Raw genomic sequence first — 23,374 nt, 5'->3', positions numbered from 1 at the left:
CCCCTTGCAGTAGTCCTCTATAGAGACCCATGGAACTCGACGATTATTTTATCCATTATTTTAATACAATTTATTCTGTCACATAAATAGTAAAACACTCATCAACGTAATTAATTACATCCAAATACTAATTATAAATGAAAAGGTCGTTGTGAGATACTTATCCCTCCATTATTATCTAACCTTTACTCATGCATTCCATCCACCGTTATCTGTATCCAGCCATTGAAGCTCACTAATTAATATGAATTATTCCTTACAATCTTGTAATAGGTTTTTATTATCATTTATTCCGTTTGGTTAATATTAATATTCTAATTTGAGATATTATTGTCGTCAGGAAATGGCACAATCCAAGATAGGTTTAGTAATGCAAGGACACTCCTCTTATATAACGGAAGCTCATATTACCACCAGCAAAAGGGGTTTTAATTTGGGACAACCGGACTGTGGACATCATACATGGGGTCTACCACTTGGGTCTCCCCATCTTGGGATATCAGCCAGAGGAGAGGTAGGATGCTTCCTAAAGCTACTCTCAATCTAGCAGATTTGACGTAACCATATATTATGTGTTAACCCACAGATTTCAATGGGTAGCGGGCAATAACATATTCGCAGTCATCAGCAACTGTCCCCAGCTATAGCAGCTGATCGCAATAGTTACAATGGTTTGGTATACCTACCTGAAGAAGGGTCCATGGCAATTCGAAACGCATTATAGTGTCTCGTATAGCCTAGTGCAATCCGTAAACCTGAACAGTGGATGAGTCTTCCCTGGTGCTGCGCTAAGCGGTACTCCACTTCCTGCCAGTATTACTAACCTTTTCTTCACCTGTGGACCGAGTGAGTCGGCAGCAACCAGGAACTTTTATTGTACAAGTGCATATAGTGTTGGGTCAGGCACAAGGACACTACAAGGTGAGAATACCAATTTTTACCATCTGTCACACGGGCATGGCCGGCTTTAGCTGTGTGCGACCCGTGTGGTTGCACAGGGCGCCGGCCACCAGGCTTTAGGGAGGCACCAGGCAGACATAGGCTGTGGGTAATCGCCCCCTTAGGTCTGTCCAGCCAAAAGATCTTCTACCTTTGTGTGACAGTGTCTTGTGGACCTGAATCCGCCTGGCTATGTCTCCCCCTGTGAGGTTTTGAAGCACTGCTGTCAGCCCATTGGCACTCCTGCAACACAATCGTTTAGTTCTACTCCTGTATTTATGTTATGGGCTTGGTTCTAGTTATTATAGCTATGTCCTGAGCTTGGTGCTGGTGCTGTATATATGTTATGAGCTTGGTTCTGGTGCTGTATTTATGTACTGTGCTTGGTTCTGGTACAGTATTTGTTCCCTGAGCTGTTATGGTATGGGTATGTTACTATCCTGCTGCTTTCTGCACAAGCATAATACAGGCAAGTGCCTTATATTGTGTATTGCAGAAAATGACAATGACACTTTAAGTACTGGCAGCCTAAGGACAGCAACTTCTGGAGTGGGTTCGGATTAGGCAATATTCATGTCTGTGCCGGAGGTTCCACCCAGGTTCATGTTGAACTATCTTATTTGGTATCCAGCAATTACCAGAATTGTACTGTATGTATTACATACTGCACTAGTACTGCCTGGTATTATTTTATATCTTTCCAGGAGCCATCTTGTTGTGTCTGCACAGAAGTAGGGTGCGAAATCCAGATATGCTAAATTACGCTATAGTCCAGGACCATGAAAAAAATAATTTAAAGAGTTTTTCCACTAGAACTACTTTTGACAGTGTTCTGAAACAATGGGATTCCACCGATCATGTGTATGGAGGGTGCCAATTCCACAGTTCATGGCGGAGAAGTGGTCACTTGTGCACATTTACTCAATATCGAAGTGTATTGAAGATATAGAAATGACAGGGCATACTCACCTATAGCTTATACAACCCCCCCCCCCCCCCCCCGCATAGGGGACCAGGAAGCCCCATTCTCCAGATCAGTGAGGATCTCATTAGTTGGACCCAAATGAACATTTTCAGTATCACCTATTGATAATAGCAGAATATGTCTGCAGTGGAGAAAATCTAAAATATTATAGGTATTCCTGATGCAACGCGTTTCATGGTGCAAGTCCTGGATGATGTGTGCGGAAATGAAGGTATTTCAGGCAAGCTGTGGTTTTGGTCTCCTGACAGAGGCGAAGCTTAATTTCCAAAGGCTGTGCTCATCTGCATTCCAATTCTAGACTGGCTCAGCAGACTATAGCAGTGATCATAGCGCATGGAAGAGATGTACAGGATCCATTCCCCATGAAGCCTTCTGAAAGCCTGCTGGCAGCTGTCCAGCCATTAGATATGGAAATGCACTGTTCCCGGAAAGTGGCTCTGCATTTTGTCTTGCTCTCCATTATAACCAGCTCTGAATGCAGAACTGGGGTGCAGCATTACAAAGGAGTGCTGGCTACATTACACTCAGAACAGAGGAGTAATTGGTCATCAGTGCAACATCTGTAATAGAACATCTACCTACAATGTGCCAATTCTATTACTGGTGTTTTCTACTGCACGGTTGTCAACATAACTTAAGGCATTTAGCCCCACCACCATTAGCACCCCCAAAATGCTCACAAACTGCCCCCTCTGTGATAAATTTGCACAAAACTCACCTATTTTGCGATGATCTTGATGCTGGGACCCCTAGCCATCAGCTGTCATCTGTGAAGATATTCCTCAACAAGTGATCATCTTCCCTACAGCACCCCCACAGGGGAAATGAAGCATTGCACAGTCCCTACTGAAATCAATGGGCTGCCTGTGAAATAGAGGAATGTATTGGGTCCTCTAGAATAAGAGACACTCTTTGCAGCCTCTTTGAATAACAGTAGAGCATCCTGAGTGTCCCTCAATTACCTCTGAATTCTCCAACAGCCTAGTTGGAAATGGGTTTTTAAACCAGATATCCCCTTCAAATGTGATTTAACACAGGTTCAGATGGAGAATGCCAAGCTTTGCTTGTTGTCAGCACAGTGCCAATGCAGCGATGAGCTGAAGTTGTGAGCCATTTGAGGCAGTGTGGTTGCTCGGGACACATTGCCTCGGGCTATGTTCACACTAGCATCATGACATTCATTTATAATGGAATTATAATGGGGTCCATCGAGGTTTCCATCATTTTGACGAATAGCACTGCATGTAATGTTTTTCTTGCCGTCAAAAGTAGCGAAACCCCAGACAGAACCGTGATGGAGGCTCTCATCACAGAACAAAGCCTAGTATGTACAGGAGGGTTGGTAAGCAGCACTTCCATAGCAACCAGTACGTCTTAGATTACTACTGGCTAAAGCTCAAGGCGATGCAACTAAGGAGAACGAAAGAGGATGCTGAAGGAGAAACTGCATCAGGATTCATGGATTAAATAAAAAAAATAAATCTTGTTATTTGTATACTACCAACTTATTCCGCAGCGCTTTCAGGTAATTTTTATTCATTACCCCCACCAAGCTGCTTACCGACCTCAGATGGATGGAAGGCTGAGTCAACTTTGAGCCGGCTACCTGAACCACGCGGGGATTGAACTCAAACAATTTGAAGCCATCTAGATTTTAATTTACAGCTAGAAGGCAGGGTCTATGTAGAGTACACATGTCAAACACAAGGCCCACAAACCGAATCCAACCAGCCACCTCCTTTTATGTGGCCCACCGGCCATGCAGCCAGCTAGTAGGCATTCCACTCAACCAGCCTGCAAGCAGTACCACAGTCTGCGATCACTGATCTCTTCCCCACTACCGGTATCTGTGTGTGCCGTCCTTTATGCAGCGTAGACACCAAGGGGAGAGGTCAGCGGTAACAGTCTCAGAAGTGGCTGACGCTGGACCGTGGCTGCAGGCTGGGTGAGTGGAATGCTTGTAGGGATACTGGCGACCAGAGGCCAATAGGGGGTCATTATTACTACTGGGACTACTAGAGAGATCATTTATTACTACTGGAGCCAATATAGGGGACACTATTACTACTAGACCCTCCATGGGGGGCACTATTACTATTAGGACCACTATGGAGGTCACTATTAATACTGGGGCTAACATGTGGGCAATATTACTACTGAGGCCACTATGGGAGATACTATTACTACTAGGGCCACTATGGGGCTTACTTACTACTGGAGTCACTATGGGGGACCCTGCTACTCTTAGGGTCTCTATTATTACTGGGGTCATTATTACTATATTACTACTGGGGCCACTATGTGGGACACTATTGCTACTATGTCCACTATTACTACTGAGGCTAGTATGGGGATACTATTACTAATAGGGCCACTATGAGGGTCACTATGGGGGTTATTTACTACTGGGGCCACTATGGGGGACCCTGTTACTACTGGGGTCACTATTATTACTGGGCTCACTATGGGAGTCACTATTACCACTAGGGCCACTCTTACTACTGGGGTCACTATGTGGGACACTGTTATTACTGCAGCCACTATGGGGGTCACTATTGCTATACAGTATTAAAATTACAATGGGATCTTTGAAGGCAATGATAAGGCTGCTGGGGCCCTCAGTGAAAATAAGTCTGACACCTGATGTTAGGGGTAGGATCTAAGAAGAGGACAGAGTTTAAGCAGAGGATGCAAGGTCTAGCAGAGGGCAGGATCTAAGGAGACGGCAGGGTCTATGAAGAGGGATAGGTCTAAGGAGAGGGCAGGGTCTAAGCTGTGTGCTAGGGCTATGCAGAGTACAAGGTCTATACTAAGGACAGGCTCTAAGCAGATGCCAGGATTTAAACAAAGGACAGAGTTTAAGCAGAGATCAGGGTCGAGATCAAGCAAAGAGAGGGCGGGATCTAAGCAGAAAACAATGTGTAAACATAGGATAGCAGAGACAGGGTTTATGCAAATGGTAGGATCCATACAGAAGTAAAAGACTATGCAGGCTGTAAGCAGAGGACATGGGCCATAAAGAAGCCAAGGACAAACTAAGGGCAGGGTCTAAGGAGAAAGCAAGGTCTAAGCAGAAGTCAGCGTCTATGAAGCTTGCATGACTCTGCGACTTGACTGCTCCATCCTTGACAAAAATGGGTACTTTTAAGTATTTCCTGAACCCAGTGACCAAGAGATCAGAAGTTTAGGTTGGTGTCCTAGAGAGACACAGGCAGAACAATGAGAGTTCTCAGTACAGCCCCGCTTTGGTTTTCGAGCATAGATAAGCACTAGTATGCATCACCCCGATCTGCTCCTCCTTCTTTCTAGGCATTTGATTGGCTAAAATATAATTTTGTTCATTGAACCTATAAATATATACATATCCAATGTATGTACATGTAAGGGACTGATACACTGGTCTGACTATGTGCCTCATCACATTGTCACGGGTTGTGGATACAATGCAGCAGATGGAGTAACCAAAGTGTACAGTATTCATTTAAACACACAAAAGTAGAAATTAATAAGGATAAGATAACGATTATGATTAAGTGAATGAATTTCTATGTTTAGGCACCTACACACTACTGATAGCTAAAATGTAGGAAGAGTGACCGATTATGAACAGTCCATCGTAACAGTAGTGCTGTGTGAAAGTAATTTACAATACCGTCTCAACAATAAAAAATACATAGGGCGGAATACAATGCCCAATGGCACTTCAGTAAATACCACCCCAACACAGTTTTGGAGAAAGGCAGGTTCCCATGTACACGTGTAATGTCGCTTTAAGTAACAGTCCATGACCGAGGTTTGTGCATGGAAATTTACACAAAGTTTGTATCCATACTACAAGCTCTATCTTCTATAGCAGACCTGTTAGCAACTGTCTTTAACCCTCTAGTCAATGTGCACACCCAGCGTTTTTTCTGAGGCCAGCCTCACTTACAAATCGTTTCTGATGAACTCCAATCTCCTCTTTCTGTGTCCATGCCATTGTTGATCGGCATGTTCAGTTCTGCTGTGCCAAAATTTGCTACATGAGGTGATTTTGGTGCAATTTCTGGCGCATCTTGTAGTCCATTGCTATAACAACATTTTTAACCCTTTAGGGAAGCCTCATACAACCTCATGACGTATGTTAACTATATGAAAAATAGTAGGGATGATAGAGGCAAAACTTCTCTTAACTTCCTGCTTCCTGTTGAAGATCATCTTAGCCAGACTCTCCCAGCCTGAAATATCTGATAACAATAAATAATAGATTTCACCCAACAGCACGACAAATGGAGATTAGATAGTATACTATAAATTGCAGATGTCATGTCCCTTTAATTGTACAATGTAAGGTATGCTAAAAGCCTGTACTGTTTGCAGTGTCCTCATATACTTGTGTGACTTTCCAAACCCCAATGTAAACGGCAGTTAAAGGTTCCTGCATGGTGCAATCACTGTCGAGAAGTGTTCCCATGAATCACTTCATGACTCATAGAGGATGGCGCTCAGCTGATGTCACTACTTCTAGAAGTTCAGTTGGTCTATAATAAGGAAAGAAGACACCAGGAGATAAAGAGGCATTCATGATTTTTAGAGGCTCTTAAAGTGATGGTCCATCCTTTACACCATTTCATTTTTAGGATCTCATTCTGTACTAATTAGCCTCATAATTAGAGATGAGCGAGTATACTCGCTAAGGCACATTACTCGAGCGAGTAGTGCCTTAGCCGAGTATCTCCCCGCTCGTCTCTAAAGATTAGGGGACCGGTGGGGGGCGGGGAGCGGCGGGGGAGAGCGGGGAGGAACGGAGGGGAGATCTCTCTCTCTCCCCCCCGCTCCCCGCTGCAACTCACCTGTCACCCGCGCCGGCCCCTGAATCTTTAGAGACGAGCGGGGAGATACTCGGCTAAGGCACTACTCGCTCATCTCTACTCATAATGTATCTTCAAGGGGTCAGACCTTAAAGGGAATGTATCACCTATATATATTTTTACTAATTAAAACCAGAGAGTTAAAAATTCTTTATTTTCTAAGTTTTTATTTTCTGATTGCAGATGTTCTTATTCTATTGTCTGTACATGACTATGGGGGCCGCTATCTTGCCTGAACTGCAGTTATCAGCATTTAGAGATATGCTTTACAGCAATCTCATGGGCCATTCACACAATGAACAAGAGGGGATCCATTGACTTTTATGGAAGTGTGTTGTGAGCATGCTCTGTGACTTGTGCAGGGGTGGGAGGAGGTGAGCTGTGACCATCAACTATTGTGAATGGTGAATCCTGTATGTAGGTGTCACCTCTCATTGTAATCCTGTCTGTGATGGTAATGAGATGACTGTTGATACTTTTTCTCTACAGAACAAGAAGTGTCAGACTATTATTATGCTTAATCCACTTTTACATGGGACTATTGTTGGGCGCTTCAGTGCCATCCGTAGCAATGTTAGCTTCTGTGCTTTTACACAGGAGAATCATCGTTCAGTGAATGGAGGTGGAGCAGGCCGGGATGGTTCCGGCCGCCCGCCTTCATTCACAGCAAGCAGGCAGTCATTCATAAATGAACAATGGCCTGTTTAAAATGAATGATGCAGCGGGAGACCAACGATGATTTTATGGCTTGCTTGAAAGATCTGATTAGCGATTTATCTCTGATAGGTCCGCTTGGTATAGCAAGCAATTTGCCCGATAATCGTGCTTTGTAAAAGAGGCTTTAGTGGTCAGTGTGAAAACTGCAGGATTTTAGAATTCTTTAAAAATACAGATCGTGACATTGGAAAAAAATGTGTTTACCATAATAAAACTTGATTTATACAATAGGTCTTTTTTTTTATCAACGGCTTTTGCCAAATTTTATGTCAAAAAGTTGCAAATTTTGGTGCACGCCATTTTTGTGCCAGACTTTGCAACTTCTTACTCCTCTTGACACTTTTTAAAAAGGGCTGGGTTTAACGGGAGTGGGGTGGAGGAGGGGGGGGGCTGTGGCCAACAACGGTCACATTTATGCTACAGCTGCTGAGATAAGCAGCTGTCATTTCTCTCCTAGAGAAGGGTTAGGCATGAAATATACATCTTGTCTGATCTATACGTTCCATCATGATGTCAGCCTTCAGACATGGGTCTGCCATGCTCCATAGATATTACATTGTGGATCCCTCAAATCATTCCACTGACGAAAATCTAATGCTTATGCGTTTAGTCAAGAAGAGTGTGAACCCAACCATTAACCTTCTTCTACAAACTGTGCAGCATGCAAATGAAGGCAACATGCAGACCCATGAGGGCCACCAGTTGGACATCATGCTTGTAGGGTGGCACACATATACCTCTTACATAAGGCTTCTGCATGGATGTTTTGTGTACACAGCTCTCCTGCTGATGTCTGCCATGTATGTTTCTTCATAGACACTACTCTCTAGCAAAAGCTTGGCCGGGCGTCTTAACATAATTGAGTTGAGACTTCACTGCTCAACATTTGGAATATATTAACATTCCAGGGTATTTTTGGAAACAGACGGAGCTCTTTAGTCACGTTGGAACCTTCATGTTTGGACCACAGAGTAGCCTCACCAGCAATGGGCCCCTGGTGTTACCAGTGTCAGGAAGCAGGATGTAAAAAGGAGCGGTATGCATGAACGTAATTCATACTGTACTCCTGGAGAGCCAAATTCAGGATCGTCCAGACATGTAAAGAACATCTCACAAGAATGTTGCTTTTTTTCTGGATCATGTAATAGAGTCAGATATTTTAAAGGTTTCCAATAGAGAAATGAATTTAGAGTAGTGAATACAGCATCCATCTGAATTGACAAATGGTTAGGCTCCACCCCATTGTCCTTTTTAGCTGGACCCTGGTGGTGTGAGCAAAACGCACTTCTCCCTCAATTGGTTGTCTGGTTGTAAAAGCATGTACTAGTTTATCCTCATATGACAAAGGTTCATTGATTCACAATCATCTCACCACACACCTCCAACGTGCCCAAAAGAGTTCATCAAATTTTAAAGGGGTTTTCTGGGACTAAACTATTGATGTCCTATCCTGAGAGTAAGCCGTTTCACTTACCCAAGCACCGTGGCCTCTTCAATCAGCTTTTCAACATGGATGGCGGACCCCACTGATCAACTATTGAGGACCTATCTTCAGGATAGGTCCTCAATAGTTTAATCCTGAAAAACACCTTTAAAGAGTTTTTTGGGGAGTTCTAAAAAAGTCCAGTGCAGTCACCTTGATCCCTGCCGCTCTGGTCCTACAAGCTCCTGCAGCAGTCACATGCCATTCATTATTCACTGGACCACTGCAGATAGTCACTGGCCTTTGCAGTCACACGTCATTCCATTTATGCACACATGACTATTAAAGCCAGTGATTGGCTGCAGTGATCATGTGAATGATGAAGAGCTCATGACTGCTACGGCAGTGTCTAAGTCTGGAGCAGCCGGGATCTGGGAGGCTGCACTAGACTAGGGGGCTATTTAAAGGGTGAGTAATGCTTTTCTTTCTATTTTAGCCCATTCTCTGCCCTTAGAAATCCTTTGAAAACAAAGTTTACTGAGGCCTAGGGATGTGGCCATGCTTAGTCCATCTGATTTACTACAATTTAAGCCAGAAACCAGTGATATGCCGCCAATGTAGGTAGATCACACGACTACTACAGAGTTAATATGACCAGGGAACCAAGGGCCAAATGGCCAAGCACTCCCCACCCACTGACTGAACACTCCCTTCCCAAATATCTGCAAAGTAGGTGAAGCACAAGTCTATCTGCAACCTACATTTCCGCTGGTCCAGATGCTGCTCTCTCAGTCAGTGCAGGCTGCCTCCTCCCCTTCCTTCCTGCTATGAGTGCAGTAGTGCCGGAGAGAGAGGGAGTAGGCAGCCTGCACTGACTAAGAGGGCAGCGTCCGGACCAGACTGCTGGCCAGGCATTTAGAGGTAGAGGGACTGAGCGTGGTCACATCCCTTAACTCTAGGTCCCAGTTAACTCTAAAGATTTCTAAGGGCAGTCAATTCTTGAAGTTGGTGTAGTTGGAAGGAGGAAAAATGGGCAAGTGTCAGGAGCTGAACAAGTGTGTATGATCCATGTGTAGACGACTGGGTCAAAACATCTCCATAAAGGCAGGTCTTGTTGGGTGTTCCTGGTATGCAGTGGTTAGTACCTACCAAATGTGGTCCAAAGCAGGACAACCAGTAGTACATTGGAAAAAGGTTCAATGTTGGCAAGGTTCATTGCGTATGGGGGCAAATACTAGCCTGTCTGGTCCGCTCCCACAGAGAAACCGCACCAAGCAGTAACATCTTAGGACACACCGGGGGTGTTGGGGAGACCATACCTTCATGGGTCAGAGCTATTTTGGTGGTACAAGGGCGACCTACACAATATGCAGATGGTTTTAATATTGTGGGTGATGGGTTCAATAAATCCCGTACTAGAGCCCATATAATAATGCCATCTATTGTCCTCATATAATAGTGCCATTCATAGTCGTAGTGTCTATAAAACAATGCATTCAGTCCCCAACTATCAGTGCCATGCTGTACCTAAACAATACTAACATGCATTGCCCATAACATTTCAATGCAATTTTCCAAATAATACTGCCATGCAATGCCCATATAAAACTACCACATGATGCAAACCACAGTGCTAATATAATAGCATAAGCATTATGCCTAGAATCGGTCATATCGGTGTCATGTAATAATGCAAGACGTCCTTATAACTGTGTCACCACAGTGGTAGTATAATGACTGCATTCCCCATAGCGGTATAGATACTAATATATGCTGCAGGGCCAAATACCCCATAGAATCAATGTTACTTACTTAGGTCCTCCTATGCCCTTTGGTGCATTGGGCAACAAAAAAATTCCATTGTTGGCGATCAAAAGCAGTAGTTTCGGTATCATCCCATGAAAGGTTGACAATACGCAAGTCTTCTATAAAAGTACATTGTAAGGTGATCTTTTGCCTTCTCCACTAATGCTTCCCATTTTTTCGATTCCACGAGAAAGCGCTTCTTGGCAGTTTTGGCTCAGGGAGGCGTAGAATGTGTTCAGCAAAACCAAGTCGGCATTCAATGATTCGAGAGTTGAGTAGCCGCGTATTGGAGCTACGGCAAATTTCTTCATTTGTAACCCAATCGTGGTAAGCAATCTTGAACACGCGGCGGAGGAAAACATGTTGTAAAACTGTTGGAAAACATCACGTTCGTGTTGATCCGTGTGGTTGCTATCCATCACTCAGGAATATATTGTAATGCTGTAACGACACCAACCTTAGGTGCTGTTGTTTCGTGGATCCTTGGAACCACGATGACATGGGCGATCATGGTGTGGCTAGCAGCACAGATGGTCAGACAAGTCTTGGTGACGATGTAGCAGAGCCGTGAAGGTAACTGGATGATGTAGTGGAGCCAGGCAGGTAACTGGATGATGTAGCGGAGCCAGGCAGGTAACTGGATGATGTAGCAGAGCCAGGCAGGTAACTGGATGATGTAGCAGAGCCAGGCAGGTAACTGGATGATGTAGCAGAGCCAGGCAGGTAACTGGATGATGTAGCGGAGCTATGCAGGTAACAAGCCAGACAAGACTGGGTACAGAAGGTGATCTGGTTTAGGAGTTTACAGGATCAGACCTATGAAGAACTGCATTGGTACTCAAACAAGGCACAACTCAGTCTAAATTAAGTAGATGATAAGTTGATTAGGAACCACTATGGCAACAGAGACCAAAGACCAGGAAGACATAACTATTGAATTGCCACAGTGGACCAAAGTACTTTAGCAAAATCTGCTTGAGGGATCATGTAATGTCCTGGCTGAGATCCCAGAGCCATGCAAGGAAGTCCAGCGTCAAGGCGCAACCTGCGAAGAGATGTAGACTGACGGCGCAAAAAACGAGATCAGTGAGCAGCCATGTGATTGGTGCAGTCTGTGACACCTATACAGTAGTACAGTCGGGATCACAATAGTGCTCAGAAGTCGTATTTTCGTTAGTAATGGGAGTGAGGCGGTAGCCCATATAGGGAACAGATGTTGGAAAGTTGGTCACGCCTTACAACGCTGGACATCACATTCAGCATCCCTGTCATTGGTGATTGTGCGGTCTAAGTAGACAAACCGGTCAATCTCCTAAACCGCTGTTGTTGGGTGACCGTAATGAGGCATTTATAGGTGAGGCGTATCCAACTCACAATCTGAAGACTAATCTGTAAACCAACCATAGCCGCTTCTTCTTTCAGAGCTGATGTTGAGGAGTTTGGGGAACGATGATGTAAGAAGAGCTAGAACATCGCCAAAGTCCAAGTCAGCCTACCATTGGAGTGGGTTATGTCCCACAATGTCAACTATATTCGGCCCAAATGCTCGTTTCATGATGTGGTCGAGCAGTAGATTGAATAGGAATGGTGACAGGATGCGGTCTTGTCGGACCCTATGTCAATGTTGAAGAAATCCGTGGCTTACCAATATTGCTCATGCAAAAGGTTTCAGAACGTCTGACGTCTCTTTAGCTGGAGAGCGCACAGATATTATTATGGGGTCAGGCTGATAGATACCAAGTAGTAGAACTGCTTTGCTACTTCTTCGGCTTCTATCAGCCCTGTGCTAGCCCAGTGGGACTCATGTAGCTGAAGTGCCGAGAAACTACATTGCAAAGATTCTCCACTTTCATTAGAAACCTGATTGATCTTTTAAAGCAAAAGCCACCATTAACCCTTTCCAATCCAATTTGTATCCTGGTTTTCCTAGGGGGCTTACTCTTTTTCTGTCATTATACAACGGCGCTATCTGCTGGCTAAAGCCATTACTGCATGAGGTGACACGTTGGATAGACTCGGACAGCAGAGAGGCTGGCAATATACAGTAAGAGAACCCCGACGGACGTCTTCCAACATCGGAGCTGTACAGCCTTAAATCATAATGTCTTTAGAGGTCAGACAGTGGATTGGAAATGGTTAATAAATGCCCCACATGCAGATTTTCCAGCCTGGTGCCTAAAGTTTGACCACCATATTGAAAGCCCCTTTGTGCCACTTATGCATAGCCATTGTATACTACGTCTAACAATATGGCGCCCCTGTGGGGTTGCGAAGCCTAGTTAGGGTCTTCTTTATAATAACCGGGCTATTATTTTCTCACTACAAATGAACGTGTGCTAAAAAAACCCCACATATTTAGGTCTCCTTATATGCAAAATATCACTATTATATACCTCTTAGACTCGTGGAATTCTCTGCCACATCTGATAATACAGAGCAGATAACGAAATCCGTGCAATTTACCGCACTAATCATAGTAACTCTGTAAAGGTTCCGGGATTTAATGCCTTCTATGACTGTTCTATAGGTCCAACAAGATATGAAGTAGTATCGCTTATAGGAAAGCGAGAAAGAGTTTTGGCCAAAGAGACTTACATAGGAAAATAGGAAATACAACAGTGCCACCAAGTGCCCCACATAGGTATTGCATGTTCATTGCTTACATCCCATGCCTTCAGAAACATATATATTTTAAGAACCAGTGAGCAAAACAATCAAACTTTTAGCGGAAAGTATAAATGACATAAAAGGTAATGTTAAGAATGAGTATCAGCAATGGTAGTACAGGGTCATCATCAGTACCAATGGTTACTTGTACTCATCGACTGCTCAGATTGGACAAGCACTGATGCCTCTTTGTTCTTTTCTAGCAATAAATAAGATAGTCGTGGATATTATTATGAAGTGGTAACACTTAATAAAGTACCATAATGGGTCCTGCACCTACCCCAAGTGCACTCTGGGAAAAAATGTTTCTATATATATTCTTATAAAGTGAGGTTTTTCCTGTTCTTCCATCCAAATGATATGTGACCTTTGCTATGTGCAGTAATGAAAAGTGTCTCAGCTGATAGTCAGGCACATGGCATTGACACCCCTGACGGTCCCCCAAGTCATTACTCTGTGGACTCGCTATTTTACGTAAAGAGAGGCACTTTCTTGGCTTTCATTTTGCAGCAGTGGGTAAGAATACTGCCGTCTGTCATGTTGTGTTCAATGTAGGAACAGATTTTATGATGAGGCACATGGGAGCATTATGGTTTAGGGGGGCATTACTATTGAGGGGGCAGTATTACCGAGCGAGGACATGACTACTGAGTGAGAACACTTGGGGGCATTATTAATGAGTTGCTGCATTATTATTGAAGGGGAACATTGGGACATTATTACTGAGTGGGGGCTTTAATATTGAGGGTGGGCAAATGGGGACATTATTGCTGAGCAGTGGTATTATTATTTAGGGGGCAATATGGGGGCATTGCTATTGAGTGGGGGCATTATTATTGAGGGGGGCATATGGGGGCTTTATTACTGAGTAGGGGCATTATTATTGAGGGGGGCATACGGGGGCTTTATTACTGAGTAGGGGCATTATTACTGTGAGGGTGTCACTGAGGGGCACTATTACTGTGAGAGGGAAACTAATGGAGCACTATTACTTTGAGATGACACAAAGGGTGTGGCATAGTGAAAAAATGGGTGTTGCCCAACATGAAAAAAATTGACACCACGCACTGCGTGCACCACAAGGACTGTCTCTCTTATCATTGTTCAAAAGTCGGGAGGTACGCTATAAGCTCTGCCTAATTGTCTAGCGGGATGCAAAAAGAATATAACCCACATAGTAAAGATGGTACATGGCATAAACGCCAGTTGTGAATTCCCATTCTCCAGTCTATTTGGCAATTAAAGGGGCTTTCCACGAAAGTATTATCCTAAGGGTAGGCCATCAATAGTTGATCGGCTGCAGCCCGCCATTCAGGACCCTGGCCGACCTCTGATTGGGGACCTGCTGACAGCGCTAGTATACAGTGGGGTCAGATTGGAAACTGCTGCTCTGCCCCCTGTGTAATGTACTGTACTTGTAACTACAGGTGCAGCTCCCATTAAAACCAGCCTGCAGTTACAGGCGTTGGACGCTACAGAAGGGTTGGAGCAGCAGTTTCCATTCCGTACCCCTGTGTGTTGCGGTGCAGATAGCGGGCGCCTGATCAGCCAGGGTCCCGAGAGGTGGACTCCGGCCAATCAACTATTGATGAACTATCCTGAGGACACATCATCACTAGCATTTTCCTGGAAAACCCCTTCAAATATAGTCAACATCCTGCAGGTTTCGTTATGGTGGGGAGAGGACGCTGTGTAGTGTTGTGCACTACTACATATTCGCACTGATCGCAGGCTCCACCGCTGACAACTGTCGCAGGTAATGAATTTGATATGTAGAATGGAAGAGTATTGACAAACTCATTACACAATCTGTCTCTAAACTTGGCCTCTACTTAGAGGAAGTCCCTGGAGGTAATTAATTGCTATGTCCAGCGCAGCAGTTTGTCTTGGTTCACTGGGCACTCAAAGTCAGACCCTTTATCCAGTGAGTTTTAGAAGTTTTCCTGGCAGCTCAGAGTCCTGACCCAAAATTCTGGGACAGAAAAGGCCCATAACATGAGAAAACTAAGGCCTCATGTCCACGGGCAAAATAGGATTTTAGATCTGCAGCGGATCACCCGCATGCGGATCCGCATCCCATAGGGATGCATTGACCACCCGCGGGTAGATAAATACCCGCGGATGGTCAATAAAAGTGAATTTTAAAAAAAATGGAGCATGAAAAAAAATGGACATGCTACATTTTCGTGCGGGTCTCCTGCAGGTTTCTATTGAAGCCTATGGAAGCTGTCCGGATCCGCGGGAGACCTAAAATAAGAATAACTTACCCGCAGCGGACCGGGCAGTTCTACTCTTCTTCACGGCCGGATCTTCTTCCTTCAGCCCGGCAGGTATGCCCAGCACATGCGCGCGGCACGCAGCCGGTGTGCCGAGCACATCCGCCGGCCGAAGAAAGAAGATCCGGCCGCGAAGAAGAGAAGATCTGCCTGGTCCACTGCGGGAAAGTTTATTCTTATTTTAAGCCCTCATGTCCGCGGGGCAGGAGGGACCCGCTGCGGATTCTCCATGTAGAATCTGTAGCGGGCCTGATTTTCCCTGTGGACATGAGGCCTAAAGGGGAAAGTATATTTTCTGAAAACTGGGCACTCCAATAAGTTAGTGTGTGTAATTGCACTCCACTCTAAGGGCTTATTGAGACGGGCTAAAATCTCACACAAGTTTTGTACATTGCAAGACGCACAAGACTCGCACGAATATAAACTCCATTCTTTTGAATGGACTTATTCACATGAGCGGATTTTCTTCATTTGCCCGCAGGATACAAATCGCAGCATGTTCTATCGTTGGGTGTTCCCGTGGAACGCCTCTCTTATTGTTTTTAGTGGGACCTAAAAAGAGATCACATGGCACTCGCACAAAGTGCATTGTGCATGTGAGTGTGATGTGATGTTTCCCATTGAAATCAATGGCACACAATTGCAATTCTCTGAAGCACGGGAAACACACGTCTGAGGATCGCAATTTCAAAAATGTCTGACATTTGGTGTGAAAAACGCACATTGGCAAGCGCAATATTGGGTCGAGTTTCTCGGCCCGATATTGCACTCGCCTGTTTGAATGCAGCTTAAAGGGGTTGTCCCGCGCCGAAACGGGGTTTTTTTTTTTTTAAACCCCCCCCCCCCGTTCGGCGCGAGACAACCCCGATGCAGGGGTTAAAAAAACAACCCCCACAGCGCTTACCTGAATCCCGGCGGTCCGGCGTCTTCATACTCACCTGCTGAAGATGGCCGCCGGGATCCTCTGTCTCCATGGACCGCAGGGCTTCTGTGCGGTCCATTGCCGATTCCAGCCTCCTGATTGGCTGGAATCGGCACGTGATGGGGCGGAGCTACACGGAGCTACACGGAGCCCCATAGAGAAGAGGAGAAGACCCGGACTGCGCAAGCGCGGCTAATTTGGCCATCGGAGGGCGAAAATTAGTCGGCACCATGGAGACGAGGACGCCAGCAACGGAGCAGGTAAGTATAAAACTTTTTATAACTTCTGTATGGCTCATAATTAATGCACAATGTACATTACAAAGTGCATTATTATGGCCATACAGAAGTGTATAGACCCACTTGCTGCCGCGGGACAACCCCTTTAAATATTGGACTAGCTATTTTTGCCTCTGACAGCGGGGACGGGCGTGGAAGTGTAATAGCTGTTTCAGCTCCCATTGATTTCAGTGGGAGTGAAGCTAACCAGGGCATTTCCACTGCTGTACCCTATGACCCACATCTGGACCGCTGCACTCACAGTGGGTCAGGCAATTGACCCATCGCTGGGGATCTTGAGCGGCGGGTACCTGGCGATTAACTATTAATGACCTATCCTGGGAATCAGTCAGCAATATTTTTTACCCAGAAAAAAGTGGTAGCCATTCCTAAACAAAGACTGGCAAGACCATGGACTGCAGTGCTTGAGCGCCATGGCGGAGGACGGTTTAGGACCGCCAGTTTTGTTATTTCAGCAATTTGCAGCTAAAAAGTCATCTAACAACAGAAAACCCCTCTAAGTTAGAGCTGGGCAGATAGCTGTGAGTAGCTATCTCATGTCTCTAGCAAGCATTAATCTAGTTAGAAGCACTTCTTGCTGTAGTCCTTGGTTAGTCCAATGAATGCTTTTGGATATTGAATCACTTAGGACTAGAGCCATTGGATGACAAGGCATTGTGATTTCATGTCCTGGTAAAAGCAAAGTCAACATAGGGACTGACAGAGACCAAAAAGGTTTAGCGGGTTTTAAAGAAACACCAATGTCCAAAAGCCCCTTTAAACGCTACGGACACCTTTGTACTGATTTTTTTTATTATACATTTGCTTCCTGAACACAAAAATTAAGTAACTTTCTAAATGGGCTTCATTAAAAATGTCTTACCATTTTGCTGTTATGAAGTTTGTGCAATTCCCTCACCTGACTAGCTGCCCGTCTAGAACATCCCTTCTATCTGTGTGGGCCCTGTATGCTCTTCCCCTTCCTTCTGTTTGTGTACGAAATGACAGCAGCGTGGAAGGAGAGGCTGTACAGGACTGATCAGAGGGTGGCAAGGGGGATAGCATCCATGTTATCAGGGAATGCAGATCACACAGGCAGATCAGATAAGGATGATAGCACACAGAAGGCTGTTTGCTGGAGGATGGTGAATCACACAGTCTATCAAGTTTTGCACAGGAAGAGGAGAGAACCTGCAGTGAGAGGGAGGGGGAATCACACGCTCTTCAGCATCCATGTTACCAGGGGGGGGCAGATCATACAAGCAGATCAGATAGGGAGGAAACCACACACAAGGCAGTTTGGAGAGTTAAACACACAGGCTGTGTGTCATTGTACATAGAGGAGAAAGAACCTGCTGTGGGAGTGAAGGGAAATCACACAGTAATTAGTATAAGAGTATGTCAGCACAAGGAAGAAGAGAGCCCTCCTGGGTTGTAGAAGGAGAAACCAACACAGACATGAAGCTGTGCTGATACATGAGTGCTGATGAAGACCGCAGACCTCACATCCAGCATGGATTACTTGGAAGGGCACCCCCACATTAGAAAAGTATGATACTAGAAGCAGGATGTAAACTATATTAGGGGCTCTGAAAATGAATGAACAAATGAAGACTGCAGCTAGAAAATAAGAGCAACTTTTTAAATTCCAGCGAGCTACTAACAAATGTCCAAAAATATTTTTTTCCATGCCAAACGTGTCCTTTGCCTTTGTCCTCAGGATAGGCCATCAATAGTACATAATGGGTGTCCACTGCCCAGGACCACCGCTGATCAGCTGTTTGCTAGGCTGATGCACTCACACATAAAGCTGGTTTCTACAATAAGTAGACAGATCCGTTCCCACTGCAGTATCCTGGCTTGCATTAAATGCAAAGTTCCCATTCACTTTAATAGGAACTTTGCCTGTAATACCAAGCCTGGCCACAACAGTGGGAACGGAGCTGTCTGCTTCTTTTAGAAATCATCTCTGTGCACAAATGTACCAGCCTAGCAATAGCTGCTCAATTGGGGTCCCAGGTGATGGACCCCTACTAGTCTAGTATTGATGGCCTATCCTGACTGGACAAGTCCTTTAAGGATTGCCGAAGTTATTAGGATTCTTGCACATTGAAAGCCCACCTTTGACTACAATCACACTTAAAAACCACCACTGCACCCCAAAAAAAGCAAATAGTGAATCCTCAACCAGGATGTTCAGTACAACCCACATTGAGATACTTTTAAAAGGATTATTTGCTTTAGTTAACCAAATTATGTGTGGATAGAGGGGGCATGTCCTATTCAAGAACCTGTTGAGTAGCCTAAGCTAAAAGCTGTTACGAAGAATGCCTTTCGCTCAGGAGGACCTGTCCTGCATCAGACACAGACCTTTTTTACTTTGCATTGTGTAATGCTTTATTTCTCCTATGGTGGCGCTGTAGGAAAATAAAGCACTTGTTGCTTGATTCCTCCACAAATCCCAGCAGTGGGACATGCTGTAACATCAAGAGAGCCCTAGCAAAAATAGATTTTCTCCAAGGCTGATAGTCCCTTTAATAACCAATAAAATGCAACCTGCTGATTCTGAATACACGAGAATTGTCAACAATCAAAAGTCTGCTAATAATTAAAATAATTTGATGATTTACACATCGGGACATTTCACTGCAATGAGTATGCTTGTTCTCATTCTGTTAAAACACGTCTATTATTCTCCATAATGGTATCTTCCAATATACGCATCACTATCATTTTAAATAAGGATTATTGGATTGGACCATTCATGCAGGTAACATAATGATTGGATTGGACAAATCCCGTCAGGCCACAATGAGATCCAACATTTAAGCTCCATTTAGACACAACGAGTATCGCTCAAAATTCGCTCAAAAGCCATCTTTTGTGTGATAATCGTTGTGTCTAAACGCGCTGCCATTGTGCGCCATTCATTTATCGTTGATTTCTAGCAAGCTTGAAATCAACGATGACTCTTCTCAGCAAGCGGGGCTCATAGCATTCTTTCAGCTGGACTTCCCAGCGGGAGACCAGCTGAAAGCTCCGAGAACAAAGGAGCTGTCAGGGCTCCTGCTGTTTCTCGGAGCTAGCAGCTCAGCGGGACACTGCTGATAACTGTGAGAACAAAGCAGCTGTTTTGTATATGCAAACAGCTGCTTTGTTCTCGCAATCAGCGCGGTGTCCCGCTCCGCCTGCATTTATAACTCTTTAAGTAGCTAATTAGCTACTTAAGAGTTATGCAAAGATGATCGCTCAAAACTTTCACTCAAACTGTCTTTTGAGTGATCATCTTTCCGTTTAAATGCACCTTTTAGCCTTTTTATTCAAATCCAGCCTGCAAATATGGTAAACGTTGGAAACAATCTTAGGCTCGATGGTGCTGTGTGCAGAATTTTTTTTTGCCCCTTCTCCATCATAAGAAAAAAACTATATGTATTTGACTGATAGGAAGTCTGCTTGTATTCTGCTTATGTGAGAGCAAAAAGATAGCAGCATATTCGTACCAGAACAGCTCAGGGAATAAATACTGTACCAGAACCAATCTAATAACATAAATACTGAGCCAGAACCAAGCTCATAACATAAATAAAGCACCAGAACCAAGCTCAGTACATAAGCACAGCTGCAGAACCAAGCTCGGTACATAAATACAGCACCAGCACCAAGCTCGGTACATAAATACAGCACCAGAACCAAGCTCATAACATAAATACAGAACTAGCTCGCAACGTAAATACAGTAGCAGAACTAAGCGATCATGTTGTGGGGGCACCAATGGGTTGACAGCAGCATCTCGGAACATCAGAGGGGGTGACAGAGCTAAGAAAAGGATGATTCATGTAGCTCCACAAGACACTGCTGCACAAAGGAAGAAGATCATCTGGCTGGGCAAATCGAAGGGGGAAAATAGCCCCCAGCCTACATCCACCTGGTACCCCTCTACAAGCTGCTGGCCAGCGCCCTGTGTGACCTTACTGGTTATGCATAGCTAAGGTTGGCCATAACCAGAAAGTTCGTTTTTTTAATTTTGATTCAACTTCAACTTTGCAGCAAGGTCCTTCAACTTCAGGTTCCCTGATCCCTGTTTTCGCAGTTGTTGCTAGGCTACCACAGTAACTGGAGGATGTGTTTGAGTGCAGAGGGTGGGGGACGTGATCTTCTCAGGTTGACTACAAGGGGGTGTAAGGGGTAATGTGCACATTTCCCACCCGTGTCCATGACTGATATCCTATACCTAAACCTTGTGCTATTGTTGGTCTCGGATAGTTTGTAGGCAACACATCTCAGGCTGAACATGGTGAACGCCAAGAATAATGGAATGCACTCATTGTTCCCCCTCCTCAAATTGGTAGTTTAGGGGCAACTTTGCGCTGCAGCATTCTAGATGACTCTCTGCGGAAGCGGGTCAGGGGGTCCCAAGCAAGTAGCAGTAGCAGGGGCTTCCGCTTTCACAGTAGAGACAGCAAACTGATCTATTAAGGTTTGAGGACAGCTAGAACCAGAAACATGAGAAGATCTCAAGACTTCTAGATTGAGAGACTGCCCCCCTCTGCTTTTGGTAGTTATGCAATGGAGGGCAGTCATATTGGTAGCCGCCAGTAGTACACCAAATATACAATGAATGACCACATTATTGGAAACCCATAGTGGTGTGTAGGAACCTGTGGCCCTCAGGACAGCAGCACCATTCTACAGGAATATTGGCCCATGCAGACTCTGACCAGCTGACAGGAAGGGGTCATCCATTTATGCTTCTTGTGCCAAATTCTGACTCCCATCAGTACCGTGCAACAGAAATCTGGATTCATCTGACCTGGCGATGTTTTTCCACTGCTCAGTGATCCAATATTTGCTCTCTTTTATTGGTCTGAGTTTTTCGGACTGATATCGCGCTCGCCCGTGTGAATGCACCTTTAGTAGAGATGAGCGAGCGTACTCGGAAAAGCACTACTCGCTCGAGTAATGTGCTTTATCCGAGTATCGCTGTGCTCGTCCCTGAAGATTCGGGTGCCGCTGCGGCTGACAGGTGAGTCGCAGCGGGGAGCAGGGGAGAGCGGGCGGGAGAGAGGGAGAGAAAGATCTTACCTCCGTTCCTCCCCGCTCTCCCCTGCAGCTCCCCGCTCCGTGCCGGCACCCGAATCTTCAGACCCGAGCACAGCGATACTCGGATAAAGCCAATTACTCAAGCGAGTAGTGCTTTTCCGAGTACGCTCGCTCATCTCTAACCTTTAGGCCTCATGTCCACGGGGAAAATCAGATCCGCTGCAGATTCTACATGGTCCCTCCTGCCCCGCGGACATGAGCGCTGAAAATAAGAATTTAAAAGCATTTACCTATCCGTAGCGGGCGGAGAAGGTCAGCTGTTCCTCACGGCCGGATCTTCATTTTCGGCCGGCGGATGAATGCCGAGCCGAAGCAAGAAATATCCGGCCGTGAGGAAGAGAAGACCTTCAGCGCCCGCTCCGGGTGAGTAATTCTTTTAAATTCCTATTTTTGGTCTCCCGCGGATCCGGACGGCTTCCATAGGCTTCAATAGAAGCCTGCGGGAGCCGACCCCGCGGGAGACCCGCATGAAAATGGAGCATGGTCCGGATTTTTTCATGCTCCATTTTTTTTAAAATCTCTTTTATTGACGATCCGCGGGTATTTATCTACCCGCGGGTGGTCAATGCATCCCTATGGGGTGCGGATCCGCGGGCAGAAGAAGAGTTAAAATCCGCTGCGGATTTTAATTCTTATTTTGCCCGTGGACATGAGCCCTTAGGCATCAATGGCGCTGGAAGTGGTCATCTGCTATCATAGCCCATCTGTGCTAAGGAACGATAACTTGTCCGTTTAGACACATTAGTTGGAGCCCCTGCATTGTATACAGCTGCTCCTAACTGTGCAGCGCCTGTTCACCAGAACTATTCCTGACACCCTCCTCTGACCCCTTTCATCAATGAGTTGTTTCGTTTCGTGCCATTCTCTGTATATACTCTACACCACTGCACGAGAAATCCCCACACGGTTGGCAGTGAAATCCTGGCCTGGCTAGTCTAGTACTAATGACCAGAGCTCGCTGGTGATCGCTCAGATCACTGGATTTTCCTTTGTTATGTGGATTCACAGTGAAACTGATCCACGGAAAACTTGCACTCCAAAGTCATGGGTCTAATTTCCATACAGGTAAGCTTTAATTGTGTCTCTAATAAAGTGGCCAGTCTGTGTATCTAAGAAACTGCAATTCCAGCAGTGTTATCATAGGGATGTTGTATGGATTATGGATCTAGTCCTGCTGATCTGCCAGAATGAGAGATTAACGTGTGTGTCCACTCACCTGAGTGACCATTTTGGTTCTTCTTAGTCAGATACAATCCGCTGAACCCCATTTTTGGGCGTTCGAGTTCCACCAGGCGGCTGGAGTCAGGTTGTATGGCCAGTACTCTTCCAGATGGCGGGTCAGGGATCTGCTCTCCTCTGTATCTACTGGGGGTTGAGGGCCTGAAGACAATAATGTGCAGGCTCTATCAGA

General features: G+C 45.1%; 1 protein-coding gene across 2 annotated transcripts in view; it reads right to left on the bottom strand.

Moving 5' to 3' along the window:
- Window positions 1–23,374, bottom strand: part of LOC136580178 (uncharacterized) — a 58,282-nt gene that overhangs the window by 7,381 nt on the left and 27,527 nt on the right. For both annotated transcript variants that reach the window (XM_066580522.1, XM_066580523.1), the window contains one exon: window positions 23,180–23,343. In XM_066580522.1, coding sequence (XP_066436619.1) covers window positions 23,180–23,343 — 164 coding nt within the window. The remainder of the gene's footprint in view (window positions 1–23,179; window positions 23,344–23,374) is intronic.

This window comes from Eleutherodactylus coqui, chromosome 10, assembly GCF_035609145.1.
Source record: "Eleutherodactylus coqui strain aEleCoq1 chromosome 10, aEleCoq1.hap1, whole genome shotgun sequence".
Taxonomy (NCBI): Eukaryota; Metazoa; Chordata; class Amphibia; order Anura; family Eleutherodactylidae; genus Eleutherodactylus; species Eleutherodactylus coqui.
The sequence above is the reverse complement of the archived record's forward strand: the minus strand, read 5'-3'. Positions and strand labels throughout refer to the sequence as shown.